Consider the following 18509-nt stretch of genomic DNA (forward strand, 5'->3'; position numbering starts at 1 on the left):
AATATTAAGCTCAATTTAATAAATGTGGATGGTGTGAATAAAAATAATAGAGATGCAAAAAGCAATTCACCCTTTTCAACTTTTTTTTCAAGTAAGGTCGGCTCATATATTAATATTAATTGTTTATAATTTGACGGTTTCATAATCGACATAAGTTATTTAAATGTTTTTTTTTCTTAAATTAAAATATTTTCACCAAAATTATCATATTGCACAAATTATTTAAGCAAGCTCTACCTTCGGCAGCAGCTGCAGCTAACCGTCTGTGACTGACAGCTGGAAACCATTAGTTGAGCGTTCTACTATTATAACGACCTTTCAACCCCATCCCTGAAATAAAATATGAATTCTAAAATGTAAAATCAATTAATTAATCATATAAAATTTCCAACCTGAAATTGAAAACCTCTCCATCACTCTCTTACTTGATTATTTTATCTCGGTCAAATTTTTTATATATGTAGTTGAGTTTAGTTACATATTAATATAAATTATAACATCTTTTTAAAAAATTATAACACATTAAATTTTTTAGTCTCATGTCAGCTTGGAGTGTATTATTAACTCAATAAATTTTTTTAAAAAATTAAATAAGAATTCTTTTACTAAATAAATCATTGAACACACTAAAATCTTACATTGCTTTTTTAATCCTATGAGTTAACATATATATTGTTATTTAATCATTGATGTATAATTATAAGTTATTAGATTTATTATAATAATTTATGTTGAAGTCATATTTAAAATATTTTTAGTTAGATGACACGCACTATATTAAAATTTTGCTATATTAATTATTAACTCAAATTAAAAATGACAATAATTGAGTGTTGTCTTGACTTTTAATTTTCCCCCTTAAAATTAAACTTCTTTTTAAAAAAAAACAAATTGATTTGACATACAGTAATTGATTGTCTAATTAATTGCGTACTTGGCTAAACTGGTCCATGTTCAGATGTTCTTCTGAGTTCTGACACATACTATATTATAAAGACGCGTGTTTCGCGTTTCTTCCGTGTATCTTTGCTCTCTTCTTCCCTCTGTCTTTTTTTTTTTTTTTTGGTTCTCAACTATTGGTCCTCTTTATTCCCTACATAGTTTAAGTCAACATAGCAAAAATTGCCACGTAATATCAGCTATTCATCCTCATTCCAAAGTCTTCAATATAGCCATCCAAGGTTGTTCAAGTTTGGGTTTTGAGAGTGAGCTCAACAATCATATTGTGATTAAAGTCTCATACTTTGGGAGTTTTCTAAATCTGGGTTTTTCAATTCACGGCTTCTCAACATCCGTTTCAAGAGTATGTACATTTTTTTGTTTAATTTTATTTTTCTTCTTTTCAGCAATTAGTTATGTGTCTTTTTGTTTATATACAAATAATCTAGTGAACAGTTGTGGCTGAGATATTGTTTGGCTCACTCATTAAATTTATAGTTTCAGCTTAGTTGTAAATATAAAAAGTTTCACTTTACTCCATTGTTAAAGTAAATTGGTTGTTCTGGCAGTTTATAGCACTGGCTGTTTGGCTGACACGGAAAACGCCAATATGAGGTGATCTCTCACAATTTGTCACGTATTACTAGATTGACCGATTAGTATGGTAAAATGACAGAATGATCAATTTGGTCTAATGGAAACACTTTTTTTTTTATTCATATGAATCCAAGATAGGCACCAAAGGATTTACAAATACCCACGTACTATGTTCAACCAACTAAGTTAGTTTAACCATAGGTTATTTATTTACAAAGTTTGCTCCATGTTCTTGGTCTTATTGCGTTTTGTGCACATGATGAACTCAAAATTAAAAAAAAAAGTGTTTGATTTGAATTTCCATTGTTTGTGTTTCTTGTAGGTAGTCACCAAGTCTTTTTTTTTCGATTTCTGAGATTTCCTTGGAAACATGATTGTGTCTGCTCTATTGACATCTGTTGGTATCAACACTGCTCTGTGTGTGTTGTTCTTCACACTGTATTCTATATTGAGGAAACAACCAAGCAATTATGAGGTTTATGTGCCACGCCTGCTGACTGAAGGAACTTCTAAGAGGAGAAGTCGTTTCAAGTTAGAAAGACTAATTCCTTCTGCAGGTTGGGTTGCAAAAGCCTGGAGGCTTTCTGAGGAGGAACTGTTTTCATTATCAGGGTTAGATGGTGTGGTGTTTATGCGCATGATAACCTTTAGGTACATCATTCCCTTCACTATGCACCTTCATGGTTTAGTGGTTTTGTAAGCTTGTGTGTCACTCCTTTCCAACCCTTCCAAAACAAAAGAAAGGAATCATCTAAATAAATATCTCTTATTTATATTGTAGACTGAGTTCTTATGTTTATTGGATGCAGTTTGAAAACGTTTACCTTTGCTGGGATTATTGGGATCTTTGTGCTTCTTCCAGTCAATTGTTGGGGAAATCAGCTAAAAGATATTGATATTGCAGACTTTGTCAATAACTCCTTGGATGTGTTCACTATATCAAATGTAAACAGTGGCTCTCATTGGTGAATACTAACTCAAGATTTTATTGTTCTAATTGAGCTTTCTTAAAGAACTTACTTCAGCCTTGAGAGTGTTTTTTTTTTCAGCATTTGTCTTTTGTTACTTTCTCATTATGGATAAGAATTGTATGAGACTGTTATCCTTTATGATTTTTGTTTCAGGTTATGGGTCCACTTCAGTGCTGTATATATTGTCACTGGATTCATATGCATACTACTTTTTTATGTAAGTACATTCACCCTTAGCTTATGGAAATACTTTATCTGACTGTTTCCGCAATCTCTTAAGTTTCATGCATTGTACATCAGATTTAATACAGGGATTGGTAATAAGGGCTTTTCTTTCTCTTTAATTTTCTTCATTAATTAAAATATATAACTATAAGTAGATATAATTCATATATGAACAAACAATTGAATTGCTCACTCATATCTTTATTTCCTTTAATCTTCAGGAGTATAAATACATATCTTCTAGAAGAATTTCTTACTTTTATTCTTCCGAACCTCAGCCTCATCACTTCACCATTTTAGTTCACAGCATTCCCACTTCCTCCTCAGGCAGCATCAGTGACAGTGTTCAGAGCTTCTTTAGTGAGCTTTACCCTTCTACATATCTGTCACACGTGGTTGTTCGCCGAACAGGCAAAATCCGTAGTCTTGTAGTAAGGATCATGTTTAATTTTAATTTCGTTTCTTGTTGATTGGTTTTTGCCTCTATATTGTACATTTTCTAGGAAACTTTATTCTTAGTCTTCTAAAGGTGTGCATAATTTTCTGGCTATGTGCTTTGATCCGCTACATATTTGTGCTTTTGATTAAGCATTAAGATGTATCACTTATAGTTGAAAAAGAAGTCAAATTAGAGCTTTGAGTGAATCACAAGAAAATGATAGAAATCGGTTAGGGGAGAAGGGTAGTTGCTTGGAAGAATGTAAGAAATACAAAGTAGGTAGTATAGATAGAACATTTAGTTAGATAATAAATAGGGGGAAATAAGGATAAGGGGAGGAATGGAGGTCTGTTAGGAGAGAAGCATAGTTACTTGGAAGAACAAGAGCAATACAAAGTAATTAGTTTAGTTGTTAGAATAAATAGTTAGTTAGAGGAGATTAGTTAGATAATAAATAAGGTGGAGGAAAGGAGGTTTGTTAGCAGAAATGAACTTGAGCTGTTGTAGAAAGGGGAAACCCTTTGAGGTGAATTCTCTCCTTCTCTTTGTTACCAATCATTATTCAATAATAGAGGCATTATATTCTCATTTTCTGTTTCTGGGTTCATAACAGGATCTCCTTTTCCTCTTAACAATCGAATTTACATCACTTTAAAATGGTCTTACTCTTTTCCAAGCACAAAGAACATATTATACTAATTTTGGCTGTGAAATGTAACCAAGTTTACAAGATACGGTAGCCGTACCATACCTATACAATACTATTCTATAAACTGTAGGTTTTAGCTGTTTTCATAATACTTTATAAATAAGACAGGATGAAAGATACAAAAGTCTGTTTCACTTACATTAGATCATAGGAATTTCTTTTTTGATCTATTTCTGTTTCCCCTCTCTCTATTTTCCTGTTTCTTACTTTTCCTGGATACTAAGTTATCGCCAATAAGAGTATCTTGAAGTGTATTGCGCATCTAAGGGAATATTGGCCCTATCTGCATTTGTAAAGTCAATGATCTGAGTTTGACCTTTATCTTCATAGAGAAGTCCCTTGCTTGGTGCTCCTTTGAAATGCCTGGGGATTCAGGTTGCAGCTTCTCAATGACTACCATATAGAGCTTGTAGAAACTAACTTACCTCAAAACAAAAGATAGTTTTGTTACTTAAAAAGTCTCTGGTAATGGTAATGCCTATGAACAAATATGTAAATTACTAAAATATTCTATAACAACTAAAAAACATAAACAAAGCCTGAATACCACCTTTACTGGGAAATACCAGATTACTAAAGGCCTTAAAGGCCTGTTTGGTTTGAGAAAATGTTTTATGTTTCATACTGTTGTTACAAATGATTACAAAATTAGGAAATGATAACAAAAAGCATTTTCTAAAACTAGACATGCCCCAAAGTACCCCTAGGATTGAAAGAAAAATATTTTACAATTTATTAACAACTTCTTAATGCTAGTAAGTGGTAACTCAAATAATTATGATCTACAATTAGCTCAGTAATAAATATACAAGAATATTCAGGTCCTATGGCCTTTAAACTTGGGCGTACTTGATGCTAGTATGTTCTGCATGTCCTTGTCTTGCCTTTATAATCAGATTTATTCAAGTACAGAAGGTATTGATTGACATTTGAAGTTAAACTAAGGAGAATTTTTCCTGTATCGAAGCTAACAAGCCTATTAATGCACATTACTTCTCACAGCCATATGACAGCCCTTGGAACATTTTTTCTTCCAATTTTTCATACTTGATTACAACCCTAAAAGTGGGTGCTTTTGTGATAAATGAGCCCCAATGCTAGAATTCCGTAATTTTGCTGCTGCTAAAGTGTTTATGATATTGTCCAGATTGCTTTTGTTGTTGAGCCAACATAAAGGATTAAGTCACTGTAAAAATTCTTAAGGGGTTTCCTAGACTATCAATGATAGGAAACAACAGGATCTTGAAACCTATGGTTCTCACAAACAATCAATAAACAACAATAGATAATGATGTGTACCTTTCTCCATTAAGACTTGTACCTTTCTCTTTGGAACTTCTCTCCAGTGCACTTTGATTTCCTTGAAAGAGGAGAGAAATAAGATTTCACTTCCTTAGGCCTTTCTTCTCTGCCTCTCTCCGTTCGTGATGGTTATGGTGAGAGAGAACACTTTCTGGTCAGGAAGGGGACCTTATTTCACATTAGTGGGTATTAAGCCCCTTTTATAACCATTACTCCCATCAAGTAACAGTTAACCCTAGAAACTTCTCCTATTAAGACTAATTACAATTTAGTCCTTAATCGTTAATTATTTATTTATTAGTCCCTACATAAGTCACATGCCTCTCATATGAGACATTAATTCTTACATTCTCCCACTTGGCTCATGTGACATTAATAAACATTATGGACTAAATAAATAAATAGATTAACTAACATAATGCGCATTAAAAATTGACTAAATTGTTCTATACATTGGGTACATCATAATTTCATGATTAAGAATAGGAACCAATTTGAGTCATGGCGGTTGTACATCATCTAATTGACATAGTCCCTTCCATATACTACAAATTAGTCTTCTCCTTAATATGACCATTAGTTAGGAGTACATAATTGGTCCAACATAATGTCTTCATTCAAGACAAAACCCGTTAACATTACTCTAACACAAACATGCATGCAAACATAGAGAACATGTAATCAGAAACATATCATAATTGAGCTCAGAGTGTCAGCAAAATTACATAAGGTAAATTACATTTAATGATCATCAATAACAATAATGCCCATACTTTCAACATGTTCTATAATGTCTTGGGCAATAATCCCTTATTCAAAGGGTCAACTATCATAAGGTTTGTGCTAATATGTTCTATTGACACTCTTTGTTTCTGAACTTCTTCCTTCACGACAAAGTACCTCAATTTCATATGCTTAGCACCCTTAGAGTACTTGTCGTTCTAACAAAATACTGCTGCGGAGTTATCACAATACATTTTCAGCGGCCTAGCAATATTATCGACAATTCCAAGCCCTGAAATAAAGTTCCGCAGCCAATTAGCCTGAATTGTAACCTTAAAACATATTACAAATTCAGCTCTCAGATGCAACAACAACTGATGAATACAAAATTACTTTCATTTGTTTTCGTTCCATATCATTTCTAGGACATTGTGCGAGACTAACTCTGTCTCATTTCTGAATTAGAATAGGCGATGTTAAACACCTTTCCATCTTGAATCTCTCTAGCACTATATCGATATATATACTTTCTGAGATAAGCCTAACAATCCTTGTGATCTATTATGAAATATTTCTATCCCTATCACATAGGTTACCTCACCCATATCTTTCACTTCAAAGTTTCTAGAGAGAAATTTCTTAGTCTCATGAAGAAGACCAAGATCGTTAGCTGCAAGCAAGATATCATCAATATACAAAATTAGAAAATAACCTTACTCCCACTGACCTTCAGATACATACACCGATAAACAGTATTTTCCTTAAATCTAAAGGAAATAATGGTATCATTAAACCTCAAATACCATTGGCGGGAAGCTTGTTTTAATATTGTATATTAATTTCTTTAGTATGCACACCATGTGTTCATTTCCTTCAACTGAGAACCCCATTGGTTGGTCCATACAAACATTCTTCTCTAAGTCTCCATTAAGAAAGGCAGTTTTCACATCCATCTGATGTAACTCCAAGTCATAATGGGCTACTAATGCCATAATAATCCTGAAAGAATCCTTTCATGAGACGGGTGAAAACGTCTCTTTATAATCAATGTCATCTTTCTGAGTAAATTCCTTAGCAACAAGTCTAGTCTTGTAACGTTCAAAGTTGTCATGAGAGTCACGTTTAGTCTTGAAGACCCACTTACAACCAACTCTCTTACAACCCTTTGGTAATTTTACAAGCTCCCAAACTCCATTATGTTCCATGGAATCTATTTCTTCTTTCATGACATTTAACCACTTCTCAGAACTATCATAACTTACAACTTGTGAAAACAAAACTGGATCATTATCATTAATGCTTAAGTTTGTTTCTGTTTCATGTAGGTATACCACATGATCATTCGAAATAGCTGGTCTTCTTTCTTTTTGAGACCTCCTTAATGCTACTTCTTGTGGTTCTTCCCCAATGGGTTCATTATGTATCATGGGCTCATCATTGTGTTGTACTTCTTCATTACTGTTTGCAACAATAACTGATGTAGTAATCACCTTACTGTTAGAGACAAAAGTTAAAGGGACTTGCACTCTAACTTCTTTAATTTTCACTTCTCGTGGAACTGTACTCCCACTGATTTCACCGTTTTCAATGAATCTTGCATTTCCAGTTTCGACAATTCTCATATTATGATTAGGACAATAAATCATATACCCATTTGACTTTTTTGGATAACCAATGAAATATTCACTGATTGTTCTTGCATCCAATTTTCTTTCTTGCGGATTGTAAATTCTTATTTCTGTCTAGCAACCCCAAACATGCAGGTGCCTTATACTAGGCGTCCTATTTGTCCACAGTTCAAAAGATGTCTTTGGAACTGCCTTACTAGGAACCCTATTCAACAAATACATGGCAGTTTTCAAGGCATACATCCACAAACATACGGGTAAAGTCTAATTGATTAACATACTCCTAACCATATCCATTAAAGTTCTACTATGTCTTTCTGATACACCATTTTGTTGTGGTGTATCGGGAATTGTGTATTGCACACAAATGCATGTTTCTGAACAAGCTTAGCAAATGAACTTGAGTGTTGCCCAGTTTCATCATATCTTCCGTAATACTTATCACCTCTATCATATCTAATAATTTTCACATTTATGTCTAATTGCCATTTTACTTTATTGTAGTAAATTTCTAAGGCATCCATTGCCTAAGAAATCTCGGGCAGTAAGTAGACATAACCGTAACGTGAATAATCATCAATAATGGTGATAAAGTATCTTTCATTTCCGAAAGAACTAACATCAAAATGTCCACAAATATCAGTATGCACAATTTCAAGAAGCTGAGTGCTTCTTGTAGCTCATTTCTTTGTGTGTTTTATTTGTTTTCCCTTGATACAATCCACACAAATATTTAGATCCGTAAAATCTAGATCAGGAAGAATTTCATTCTTTATTAATCTTTTTATCCTTTCTCTAGAAATGTGACCTAAACGTTTATGCCACAAGAAAGCAGATCGTTCATTCACTAAACTACGTTTAGTGCCAACATTATGATGCAGAATTAAAACAGTTTCAACATACAAACTGTCTATTTCCAATTTATATAAACCATCACGAGAATATCAGTACCAATGAGATGATTATGCTTAAATAAATTGAAACATCCATTACCAAAATTAAAAGAGTATGCAGTAACATCAAGTTTAAATAATGAAACTAAATTACTAGATAAACTAGGTACATAAGGAGTTTCCAGTAAATCTAAACGACGTCCAGTGTTGCATTTTAAACAATAAGTCTCAACTATTTTCACTGGAGCTTTCACTTCATTCCCCATGAAAATGAACTTCTCATTTGGGCTTATGGTTTGGATTGTAAGGAATCTTTGCATAATGTTAGAAACATGAGTCATACATCCAGAATTAATCCATCATGTATCATGGGAAACTATAGTTAAGTTTGATTCAAAACATACATGAGCATTAAGCTCACCATTCTTTTCGAACCAAGACTTACACTTTAGGCAATCCTTTTGGAAATATCTTAATTTCACAAAATTGACAATTATTGCCCTTTGATACCTTTCTTCTGGATTTGCAAAGAGTCGTCATTGTTCTTTAATGACCCTTTTTGCCTTTATCATGCTTCTTCATAAATTTCTTTTCAAGCTCCTTGATTCCCTTGGTGGCTAACATAATGGACTAAGTGACTTCCTTGATTCTTAAGCCTCGTTTCTTCCAGAACTAACATACTGTGCAATTCATGCACATTCCATTTATCTTTCATGATATTATAGTTCATTTAGAACAGGCCAAACTCAGACGGTAATGAGTTCAGAATAAACTGAACAAGAAAGTTCTCATTCACAGCCATTATATTCTCAAGGTCTTAAGTCTTGTTGTAATGTTTGTCATCTCAATGACATGTGCATACATAGTACGTGAATCATCAAACTTCATGGTGATCAATGTACTCATTAATGTCCCAACAACAGACTTATCAGCTATTTGAGAATACTCTCCCACTAATCTCATAAACTTTTTAGCACTTTCGATTTTAGGGAGAGTTGTCTTAATACTGTCTGCAACAGTCATTCTTATCAACATTAGGCTGAGTCTGTTAGGTCTTTCCCAAGTTTTATAATGAACTTTCTCTTCATTGCTACTAACATCAATAATAGTAACAAATTTCTCTTCTAACATAGCAAGATCATGATCCAAAACACTAAGGTGAAATTGGACTTGCTCATTTCTGTCAGAGAAGTTAAGCCCATTAAAATTGGTACAGATGATGCATAAGAATCCAATGAATTCAAAACATGTATTACATAATAAAATTCACATAAGTGTTTTGAGACATAAAATATATGTCATACATATGATTCATTCAGATAACAGACAATGTATATTGATGTTCTCCTTTGGGTGATACACCAACATACAACATACAAACATAATGATGCTAATAAAATTTTAACATTATTTGGCAATTAAATATGCACCAATTAGTTGTATCTATTTCCTTTGGGCATATAAATAAAACTAATGATACACACAAATTGCCTACAATTATATTCATTAATTATAAGAATAACTAATCAACCTTTGGGCGATCCATAAATGCCTTATAACAATGAATTTCAATTACCCATAAACCAATAATCATATAATTTAGCATCCATTATTCTATGAGTAATTGGAATAATCATTAAGTTAGAATTAAATAACCTTACAAATTTGGCCACTTTGGTGACTAACAAATTCAACATATATTTAATTCCAACCAAATATTATTGAAATAATCATTAATTTGGAATTAAATAACCTTACAAATTTGGTCACTTTGGTGACTAACAAATCCAACATACATTTAATTCCAACCAAATATGTATGGCCTGCACATACTTATTGCTATTAACAATTCATAGTCATTCTATTAATTTCATTCCAAACCATAAAATAATATTTGCATTTATTTGTGTTTTTACATTCTAACACGTTCAAGCAAATATGTAGCATATACATGTATTTACTGCTATCAATAATTGCAAAACATTCACATTAATTTAATTACATAACATAAACTTTCAATCCTTTAATCACTTTCAACAATAATTTTTTCGGGAAAAAAAAGATCAAGTGGGATTGGAAATAGCAAACATAAGGTTGCAAATAGAAATTTCCAAAATTTCAATATTCTTCCTGCAACAAACGTACCTGCCAACGCAGCTTTTCAAAATTGAAATTGAATCTTTACGTTTAGGCACGCTTTCTTTCTTTCACCATTAGAAGTAAAAACTTTCTCCAAATTTAATATATACATGCCGTGCAACTTTCTCTCCCATAATCATAAGTTTTCAAATAATCTTTCTCCAAAAATTGGTATTCAACAATAATAAAATATTGCCAATAAAATAATACATGCAGCGGAAAATAAAATTCCTAAATTTCATAATTAGGATTTATGCATAATTGAGAGAAATTAAATTATCCCTAAATTTCATAATTAGGGTTCATACATAATTGAAAGAAATTAAATTATCCTTAAATTTCATAATTAGGGTTCATGTATAATTGAGAGAAATTAAATCATTCTTGGAGAATCATAAATTTCATAACATGCTCTGATACCACATGTAAAGATTCTTAAGGGGTTTCCTAGACTATCAATGACAGGAAACAACAGGATCTTAAAACCTATGGTTCTCACAAACAATCAATAAACAACAATAGATAATGATGTGTACCTTTCTCCATTAAGACTTGTACCTTTCTCTTTGGAACTTCTCTCCGGTGCACTTTAATTTTCTTGAAAGAGGAGAAAAATAAGATTTCACTTCCTTAGGCCTTTCTTCTCTGCCTCTCTCCGTTCGTGATGGTTATGGTGAGAGAGAACACTTTCTGGTAAGGAAGGGGACCTTATTTCACATTAGTGGGTATTAAGCCCATTTTATAACCATTACTCCTATCAAGTAGCAGTTAACCCTAGAAACTTCTCCTATTAAGCCCAATTACAATTTAGTCCTTAATCGTTAATTATTTATTTATTAGTCCCTACATAAGTCACATACCTCTCACATGAGACATTAATTCTTACAATCACCACCTTCTAAGTTATCAGAGGATGAGGATGGTCATATTTATTCACACCTTCTTGAAATATATGCATTGACATCAATAGATCCTTTGAGTTAAGTGATTCAGTGTGACAAACAAGCAGCATATAATTGATCTGACTTGTATGCAAAACAATTTGCATATTTGCTTTCCTCCATTGTAGTGATTGAAACGCATATGCCTGACCTAATGTTACTATTTTTGGTTTTTCTTTCCTTTGGTTAGGTTCACTTTTGAAGATAGTCTATATATAAATGAGATATTCCATGAAAAAGTATTGTTTGTAGGAAAATTCCTTGAGACTATTACAATACTCAAACCTTTGTAGTAATTTATTATTATCCTATTTGCAGCTCAAGCATTATTTATTAATTTTAACAGCTTTGCTGGTAATCCAAATCTAATTATCTTTTCAATTATATGTATAGGTGGTTGCTATTTTGTTGACCAGATTAATTGTTTCAGTATTCTATTTCTGTTTCAGTTTTGAGAATTATGCAACTAACATCCCTGTCTTTCCGTTTCTTTAATCTAGAACGAAGCAAAAAAAATGTACAAAAGGGTTACTCAATTACGATCTGATTCCACTCAGCAGAAGAATACGCAGCGTGGTTTTCCTGGACTTTTTAGCCGAAAAAACAGTGTTATATATTATGAAAAGAAATTAGAGGACATTGAGGAGAATGTGAGATTGAAGCAGTTAGAGGCTTCATTGGCAGGAGAAGTATGTGGTAATCTTTCAGGTCTTTTTCCAAAAAGAAACAATTTAAAAGTAGTTTCAGTCTTGTTTTAACTATTTGCATTTTCTTGTATAAAGTCATAAAATGCATCCTACTAATCTCTACTCTTGTTCAATATTCAAGGAGGCTCGAGCAGCTTTTGTGTTCTTTAAGTCTCGTTTTGGTGCTGCAACTGCTTTTCATTTACAGCAATCAGTCAATCCCACCCATTGGATTACTGAGCTAGCTCCAGAACCTCACGATGTGTACTGGCCTTTCTTCTCTGAATCATTCATGCGAAGATGGATTTCTAAGTTGGTGGTTGTACTTGTGTGTACTACTTTCACTATTGTGTTCCTTATACCTGTAGTAATCGTACAGGGGCTTACCAACCTCAATCAATTGGAAATTTTATTTCCCTTCTTGACAAGTATTCTAACCATGTAAGTTGCTTGTTTATTTATTTATTTGTTCATGATAAACCCTCTCTATGCTTTGCTACCTTTCTTCTCTTATTTCCCCTCTCCTCACGGTCTTATTAACCCATGGATGTGAGTTTCTGCTCAAAAGAATAACTTTTGGGGTTGCATGAGAATTAGGTCAAAGTGATTGTCCAGTGTTTCTCAAAGTATATACTTTCAATAATTGACTAGGCCACAAGTTGGTGAGAGCAGATTTTACTTTGCCTCGATTGCATGTGCAGTTCATTAGGAATATCAGTTAGTTCAGACAAGGTAAAGCCAGGAAGCTGTAAATTGATTTTAAAAAGAAACTTGACTTATCAAACTAGGTTGTCAGAATTCTAAACCATGACGCTGTTAATTGGTAGTAAGAAAAATGTTTCAAGGATTTCATTGCTTTGGAGGAGTATTGCAATCATATTGCTTGCATACTGCCTATACACATAGGAACTCCAGTGCTAAACCTTGTTTTTCAGGACATCTTGGTTGTAGACATAAAGTATGGGTTTTGCAATTGATAAAGGATGATAGTTAAATGAAGACCAGAGTGGATGTTGTTGATAATTTTTTTGCCAGATTTACTCAATGTTGAAATTCCTTGCTGCTAGGATGATCCAATCACAGCATTTTGTGTCATGTTAAATATCTTGCATGTGATTCTGTTTTTTCCTGTGTAATCAAACATCTACTTGTAATGCTACATCTTTATTTTGCAGACATGCTAACTTTTTCCTTGTAATTTTTTTTTCTTATTTCTTAATGCACAATCACTGAGCCTTTTGTGAATCTGCTTTCAGAAAATTTTTCAGTCAAATAGTTACGGGATACCTTCCCAGTCTTATTCTTCAGTTGTTTCTGAAATTGGTGCCTCCTGCCATGGAGTTCCTATCCTCCATTCAAGGATACATTTCACATAGTGATATAGAAATGAGTGCATCTAGAAAAGTGCTGTGGTTCACAGTATGGAATGTTTTTTTCGCAACTGTATTTTCTGGCTCAATTCTATCTATGTTCAATACCCTCCTTGATCCCAAGAACATTCCTGGGAAGCTGGCTGTTGCAGTTCCAGCACAGGTTAGAAAATGTTTCTCTCCATTGTAAACTTTCCTGAAACATATTTTTGAGGGCTACAAAAAGTCTGTTGCAGGATAGAAAACCACGCTATGGAAAGAATCAAGTAAGACCAAGACAAGTTGTAATTAACTAGTTTTTTTATCATTCAAATCTCTACGAAAAGAAAGTCCCATTTTAAAGAATGAACCTTGATAGAATAAAAGTAAATAAACATCTACCAAAGAAAAATACCCAAACAAATGTCCTCCCAAACATAATAAGAATAAAATTGTTTATTCTATCTATGACTTTGATCATATCACATGATCACAATTCAAATATAAAATCTACATAACAATTTATAAAAATATAGACTTTTTAATTTCTATCTTTCTGATGTCATTAATTTTGGTTTGATTGTAGGCATCATTTTTTATTACCTATGTTGTCACGCAAGGATGGACAAGCGTGTCATCAGAACTCTTCCGTGTAATTCCTTTCATTTTCAGTTGGATAACGAGGCCTTTCACCAGTCAAGATGATGAATTTGAAGTTCCATCTACTCCATACCACAAGGATATTCCAAGGGTCCTTTTCTTTGGACTTCTTGGTATTACATATTTCTTCCTAGCTCCATTAATTTTGCCGTTCCTCTTGGCCTACTTTTGTCTTGCTTACATCATTTTTCGAAACCAGGTCAGCATTTCTTTGGATGTTATTTGATATCTGCTAGAAGACTCTTATATTTGCCAAGCTTATTTTATGCCACAGATGAGCTTCTACTAATAAAAGCAAGGGAGAATTTCATTGTTGGAAATCCATACAAAATATTTGCAATATAAAAAGTGTTCAAGAATCATTTCTAAGTTTCCACCCATTAGCTTAAGCTTTGGATTGAATTATGTCTTATTGTGGTACCAAAGCTTCTAAAAATAAGGTCTATCCTTGTTGCACCCATTCTTTGTATAGAAAAATAAATTTAAGCACCAAGTAAAATGGGATAATTAATCATGATTCAAGTTCAAAAGGCTCTTAAGTGAGGAGGCATCTTAGAGATATTTATTGATTTCTGTCTACACCTAAGAGGCTAAGAGTAAATCCTGATGTTTAATTTTGTCCGTAATTGAAAATTTGTTCACCGGGACTTCTGAACTTGGGAAGGTTGATGTAGCTGAGGAATATTTTTGGTGAAATAATAAGTAGATGCCTGGAAAGGGTCAAAGGGCATAGTAGTTGGACGATGGCTTTATTAAGATGAAATTTAGCCGTTTCTGCACTGGAGTATGATTCATGTGTATAAGGAGCAACAATAAGTAAGAGCAACTGCATGTACTTTATCCATGCTTTCCAAAGATTGCAAGACAGTATTTACTGAAATATATCATGACTTAGATCTAAATAGGATAAGCCAAGGCAAATTCTAAAATGCAACAAAGTTAGGAAATAAAAGATTGAAGAGGGGAAGCCTAAACAAGTTCCATTTTAATGTCTTGGAATTTGGTTTCAGGAACTGCCTGTGGTTGTGGTTGACTAATGTGGAGCATAAGTAGTGATATAACCTTGAATTTGATTGCTTGGTAGAAGTTTTCAATTCTAGTGAAGTACAATTAAGGTTCACTTAAGTCACATTCAAGAATGGAGCCATTCGCCATCTTTATAAAAGGAGGTAATTGTGATGCGAGAAGATATTACCCAAGTGCGAAGAGGGGTAGTGGGGTTCGTGTAATGGGGATGGTTTCTTAAGAGTCCAGAAAACTTGTAATTGAGAGGGTTTTCTTAAGTTGTCCAAAAACCTTGTAATGAGAGTTTTATCAAGTCTGTACAAAGAACTTGTAAATAGGAGGGTTTTCTCAAGTTTGTCCAGAAAACTTGTAATTTTATTTGAGATGTTCCTCGGACGTAGGTAAGAAATGCCAAACTATGTTAGATATGTGTCGTCGCTATTTCTATTGTTGGTGTTGTTTGTGTGTGCGTGTGCAAGAGGTCTTCCCCCGACATATTCAAGGATTATTTTCTTTTTGTTCTGACAATGTTAATTTTATCCATGAAATTGTGACATTTAAAAACATTTTTGATATAATTTACACTGATGCTCTGCCAATATATTATGCAGTTTATAAATGTATATGCACCAAAGTATGATACAGCTGGGAAATTTTGGCCTATTATACACAACTCAATGATATTTTCTCTGGTACTCATGCACATCATTGCAGTGGGAATCTTTGCTTTGAAAAAGCTTTCTCTAGCATCTACTTTGACGATGCCCCTACCAGTCCTCACACTTCTCTTTAATGAGTACTGCCGAAAACGATTCCTGCCCATATTTGTTGCATATTCTGCAGAGGTACACTTCAAATCCAGCAAATGATTGTTCAAATGTTTTTTCCAATATCCAACCCCTAACATTACTGAAAGAATAAAGAGTTGTTGCATCTTGCATTCAATCTGTCAGGTCTGATTTTAACTTGGTTTTGTGTTTCCAGAGTTTGAAAAAGAAGGATAGGCAAGATCAAAATGATGCTACAATGACACAGTTTTATGAGAATTTGGTAAATGCTTATAAAGACCCTGCATTGCTTCCAATTCAACATTCACAAAACAATGACAATCTTCGCAGTCCCCTTATATCTCAGGCTTAATGCTAAGGCACAATGTCATTCAATAATAAACCAGTTGTGTTGGTTCTTCCCAGTATATGATGCAAATATTCATATGTCAAGGGCAATGAAGTGCAAAAGGGGCTTGTATATGCTTGTTTGTATAGATGGAAAAGTCTTGAATTCCGAAAGAGTGGCCAATTTTTTCCAGCTTCTTAAATGAAGAGCCTAAAACTTGCATATAGCACTGAAGTTATCTTTTGCCTTGGCTCTTAAACCACTTTCCTCCTTATTTGCGTATATTTCTTACTTTTCTTAATTATTTGCAGAGTAAAATATTAAATGATATTTAGACTTCCAAGATATTGAACCCTTGTATTTTTATTGAACATTGTTTTTAACATGCATTCTCTAAGGATGCATCATGCACGTTAACAAAAATTTAAGAAATGTTAAATACTTGCTTTATTATTAGGTGAAAATTCATATTGGCTCTACAACTTCTCCTTCAAGCTTTATAAAGTTTAGGCAAAATTGCAAAATTGGTCTCCTACTTTATCTCCAATTACGGATTTGGTCCCCCTATAATTTAATTCATAAATTTGGTCCTCCGGTTTTATAAATTCCTGTAAAATTGGTCCTGGAAGCTCGATTTGGACGTTGACCATTAACCTCTGACGTTGACTGCCACGTGTGACTACCACGTGTCAACGTCTGAGTGGTTTCTTGTAAAAGCTTCATTTTTTGTAGGTAAAATTGCACTTTTGGTCCCCCAATTTTACTCCAATTTCGATTTTGGTCCCTCTATAGTTTAATTCACACATTTAGTCCCCCAGTTTTATAAATCCCTTCATAAATTGTTCTTACAAAATTTGTCTTTTGAATGGTTTAGTCACTGGTGCTAGAAACATGGTAGGTCTTGATAAATCTCGCACTTTCTTTTCATCACAAGTTTTTCACTCACTTAGGAACCCAAAGAAAAATCACTATTTGTCTCTCTCTCACTTCCGGGGTTGTTCAACTTGGGAAAGTGGCACATAAATCCTAACCTGGGTCTGAAATTTTCAAATTTCTTACTTTAACAGTTCTGTAATAATCCCTTGTTTTTTTTCTTTTTTTGCTCCCCCATGCGGTATTATGTGTATACGACTGCTTAAGTGGCCTATGTATGACAATGGTATTTTTGTTTGAAATTTGAAATACACCTTCTCCGATGATGAAATTTGACTGAATTTATAAAGGGATTTATAAAATTGGGGGACCAAATGTGCGAATTAAATTATAAAGGGATCAAAATCAAAATTGAAGTAAAACTGGAGGACTAAAAGTACAATTTTACCTACAAAAAATGAAGCCTTTACAGGGAATCACTCAGACGTTGACACGTGACATTGACATGTGGCAGTCAACGTATGAGGTTAACGGTCAACGTCCAAATCGGGTTTTCAGGACCAATTTTGCAAGAATTTATAAAATTGGAATACCAAATCCAAAACTGGAGATAAACTGAGGGACCAAAAGTACAATTTTACTTAAAATCTATATGCGTTTAGTCACACTAATTTACTTTAATTTTAGTCCTTATAATAATTACATTAGTTTTTATCAATGTAGTTGTGGCTTGATTTGGTTTAAGTTTTAGTTCCACTAACTTTATTCAATTAGGTTTTGATCCTTATAACATAAATTAAAATCGTTTTTTAAACTATAAAGACTATAAATTAAAGTTTGTAAGTATAAGGACTAAAAATAAAATCAAAGGTAAATTATAATGACAAAAAATACATTTAAATTTATTATAAATATATTTAACTTTAAATGACTAGTTTGATTAAAAAACACCTTATTAAAGAACAAAATTGACTACGGGAGATTCATGTTTGATGATTCACTATTAAAATCAGTTAGTACTCGATATAAATGTCAACTCAACTTGAAGTGATGAGATAGTGACTAATATTTTTAAATTCTGACGGGTTGTTGTATCAGTAAAAGTATTGGTTTACAATTCATTGGTTGAACAATGGTTTGATTGGTATTGATTAAATATATATTTAAGATTAAAAAACATGTCAGTAATAAATTAATATAAAAAATTATAAGAAAATTAAGTTAGGTAAAAGTTTAAATAAACATAAAGGGGTCATATTAGAAAATAAAGAATTCATAATAAATATTTAGATGATAATAATTCATATGTAAATA

The 18509-nt window shown here is 32.9% G+C and overlaps 1 protein-coding gene across 7 annotated transcripts; it reads left to right on the plus strand.

The window, feature by feature from the left end:
* The first annotated feature begins 950 nt into the window (after positions 1–950).
* Positions 951–16652, plus strand: LOC100789996 (CSC1-like protein At1g69450). Of its 7 annotated transcripts, XM_006574853.4 has the most exons (12): positions 1001–1303; positions 1509–1554; positions 1859–2187; positions 2346–2501; positions 2661–2724; positions 2954–3163; positions 12007–12195; positions 12335–12633; positions 13449–13725; positions 14128–14400; positions 15818–16051; positions 16191–16652. In XM_006574853.4, the coding sequence occupies exons 3-12, from the start codon at positions 1907–1909 to the stop codon at positions 16344–16346; spliced, it is 2139 nt and encodes a 712-aa protein (XP_006574916.1). In that variant the 5' UTR covers positions 1001–1303; positions 1509–1554; positions 1859–1906; the 3' UTR covers positions 16347–16652. The 7 variants fall into 7 exon arrangements, with proteins under 7 accessions (XP_006574917.1, XP_040868090.1, XP_006574918.1 ...); XM_006574854.4 differs by lacking the exon at positions 1509–1554 and having other exon boundaries at positions 951–1303; XM_041012156.1 differs by lacking the exon at positions 16191–16652 and having other exon boundaries at positions 992–1303; positions 15921–16051.
* Positions 16653–18509: the final 1857 nt, after the last annotated feature.

This window comes from Glycine max, chromosome 2, assembly GCF_000004515.6.
Source record: "Glycine max cultivar Williams 82 chromosome 2, Glycine_max_v4.0, whole genome shotgun sequence".
NCBI lineage: Eukaryota > Viridiplantae > Streptophyta > Magnoliopsida > Fabales > Fabaceae > Glycine > Glycine max.

What these genes read in the sequence shown, in the direction of transcription:
- LOC100789996 (XM_006574854.4), top strand. Translation starts at nt 1,907, where the DNA reads ATGATTGTGTCTGCTCTATTGACATCTGTTGGTATCAACACTGCTCTG. An exon ending in GTAAACAGTGGCTCTCATTG is followed by an intron (nt 2,502 to 2,660) that starts GTGAATACTAAC and finishes TTTTTGTTTCAG; the next exon opens with GTTATGGGTCCACTTCAGTG. An exon ending in GCAAAATCCGTAGTCTTGTA is followed by an intron (nt 3,164 to 12,006) that starts GTAAGGATCATG and finishes TCTTTAATCTAG; the next exon opens with AACGAAGCAAAAAAAATGTA.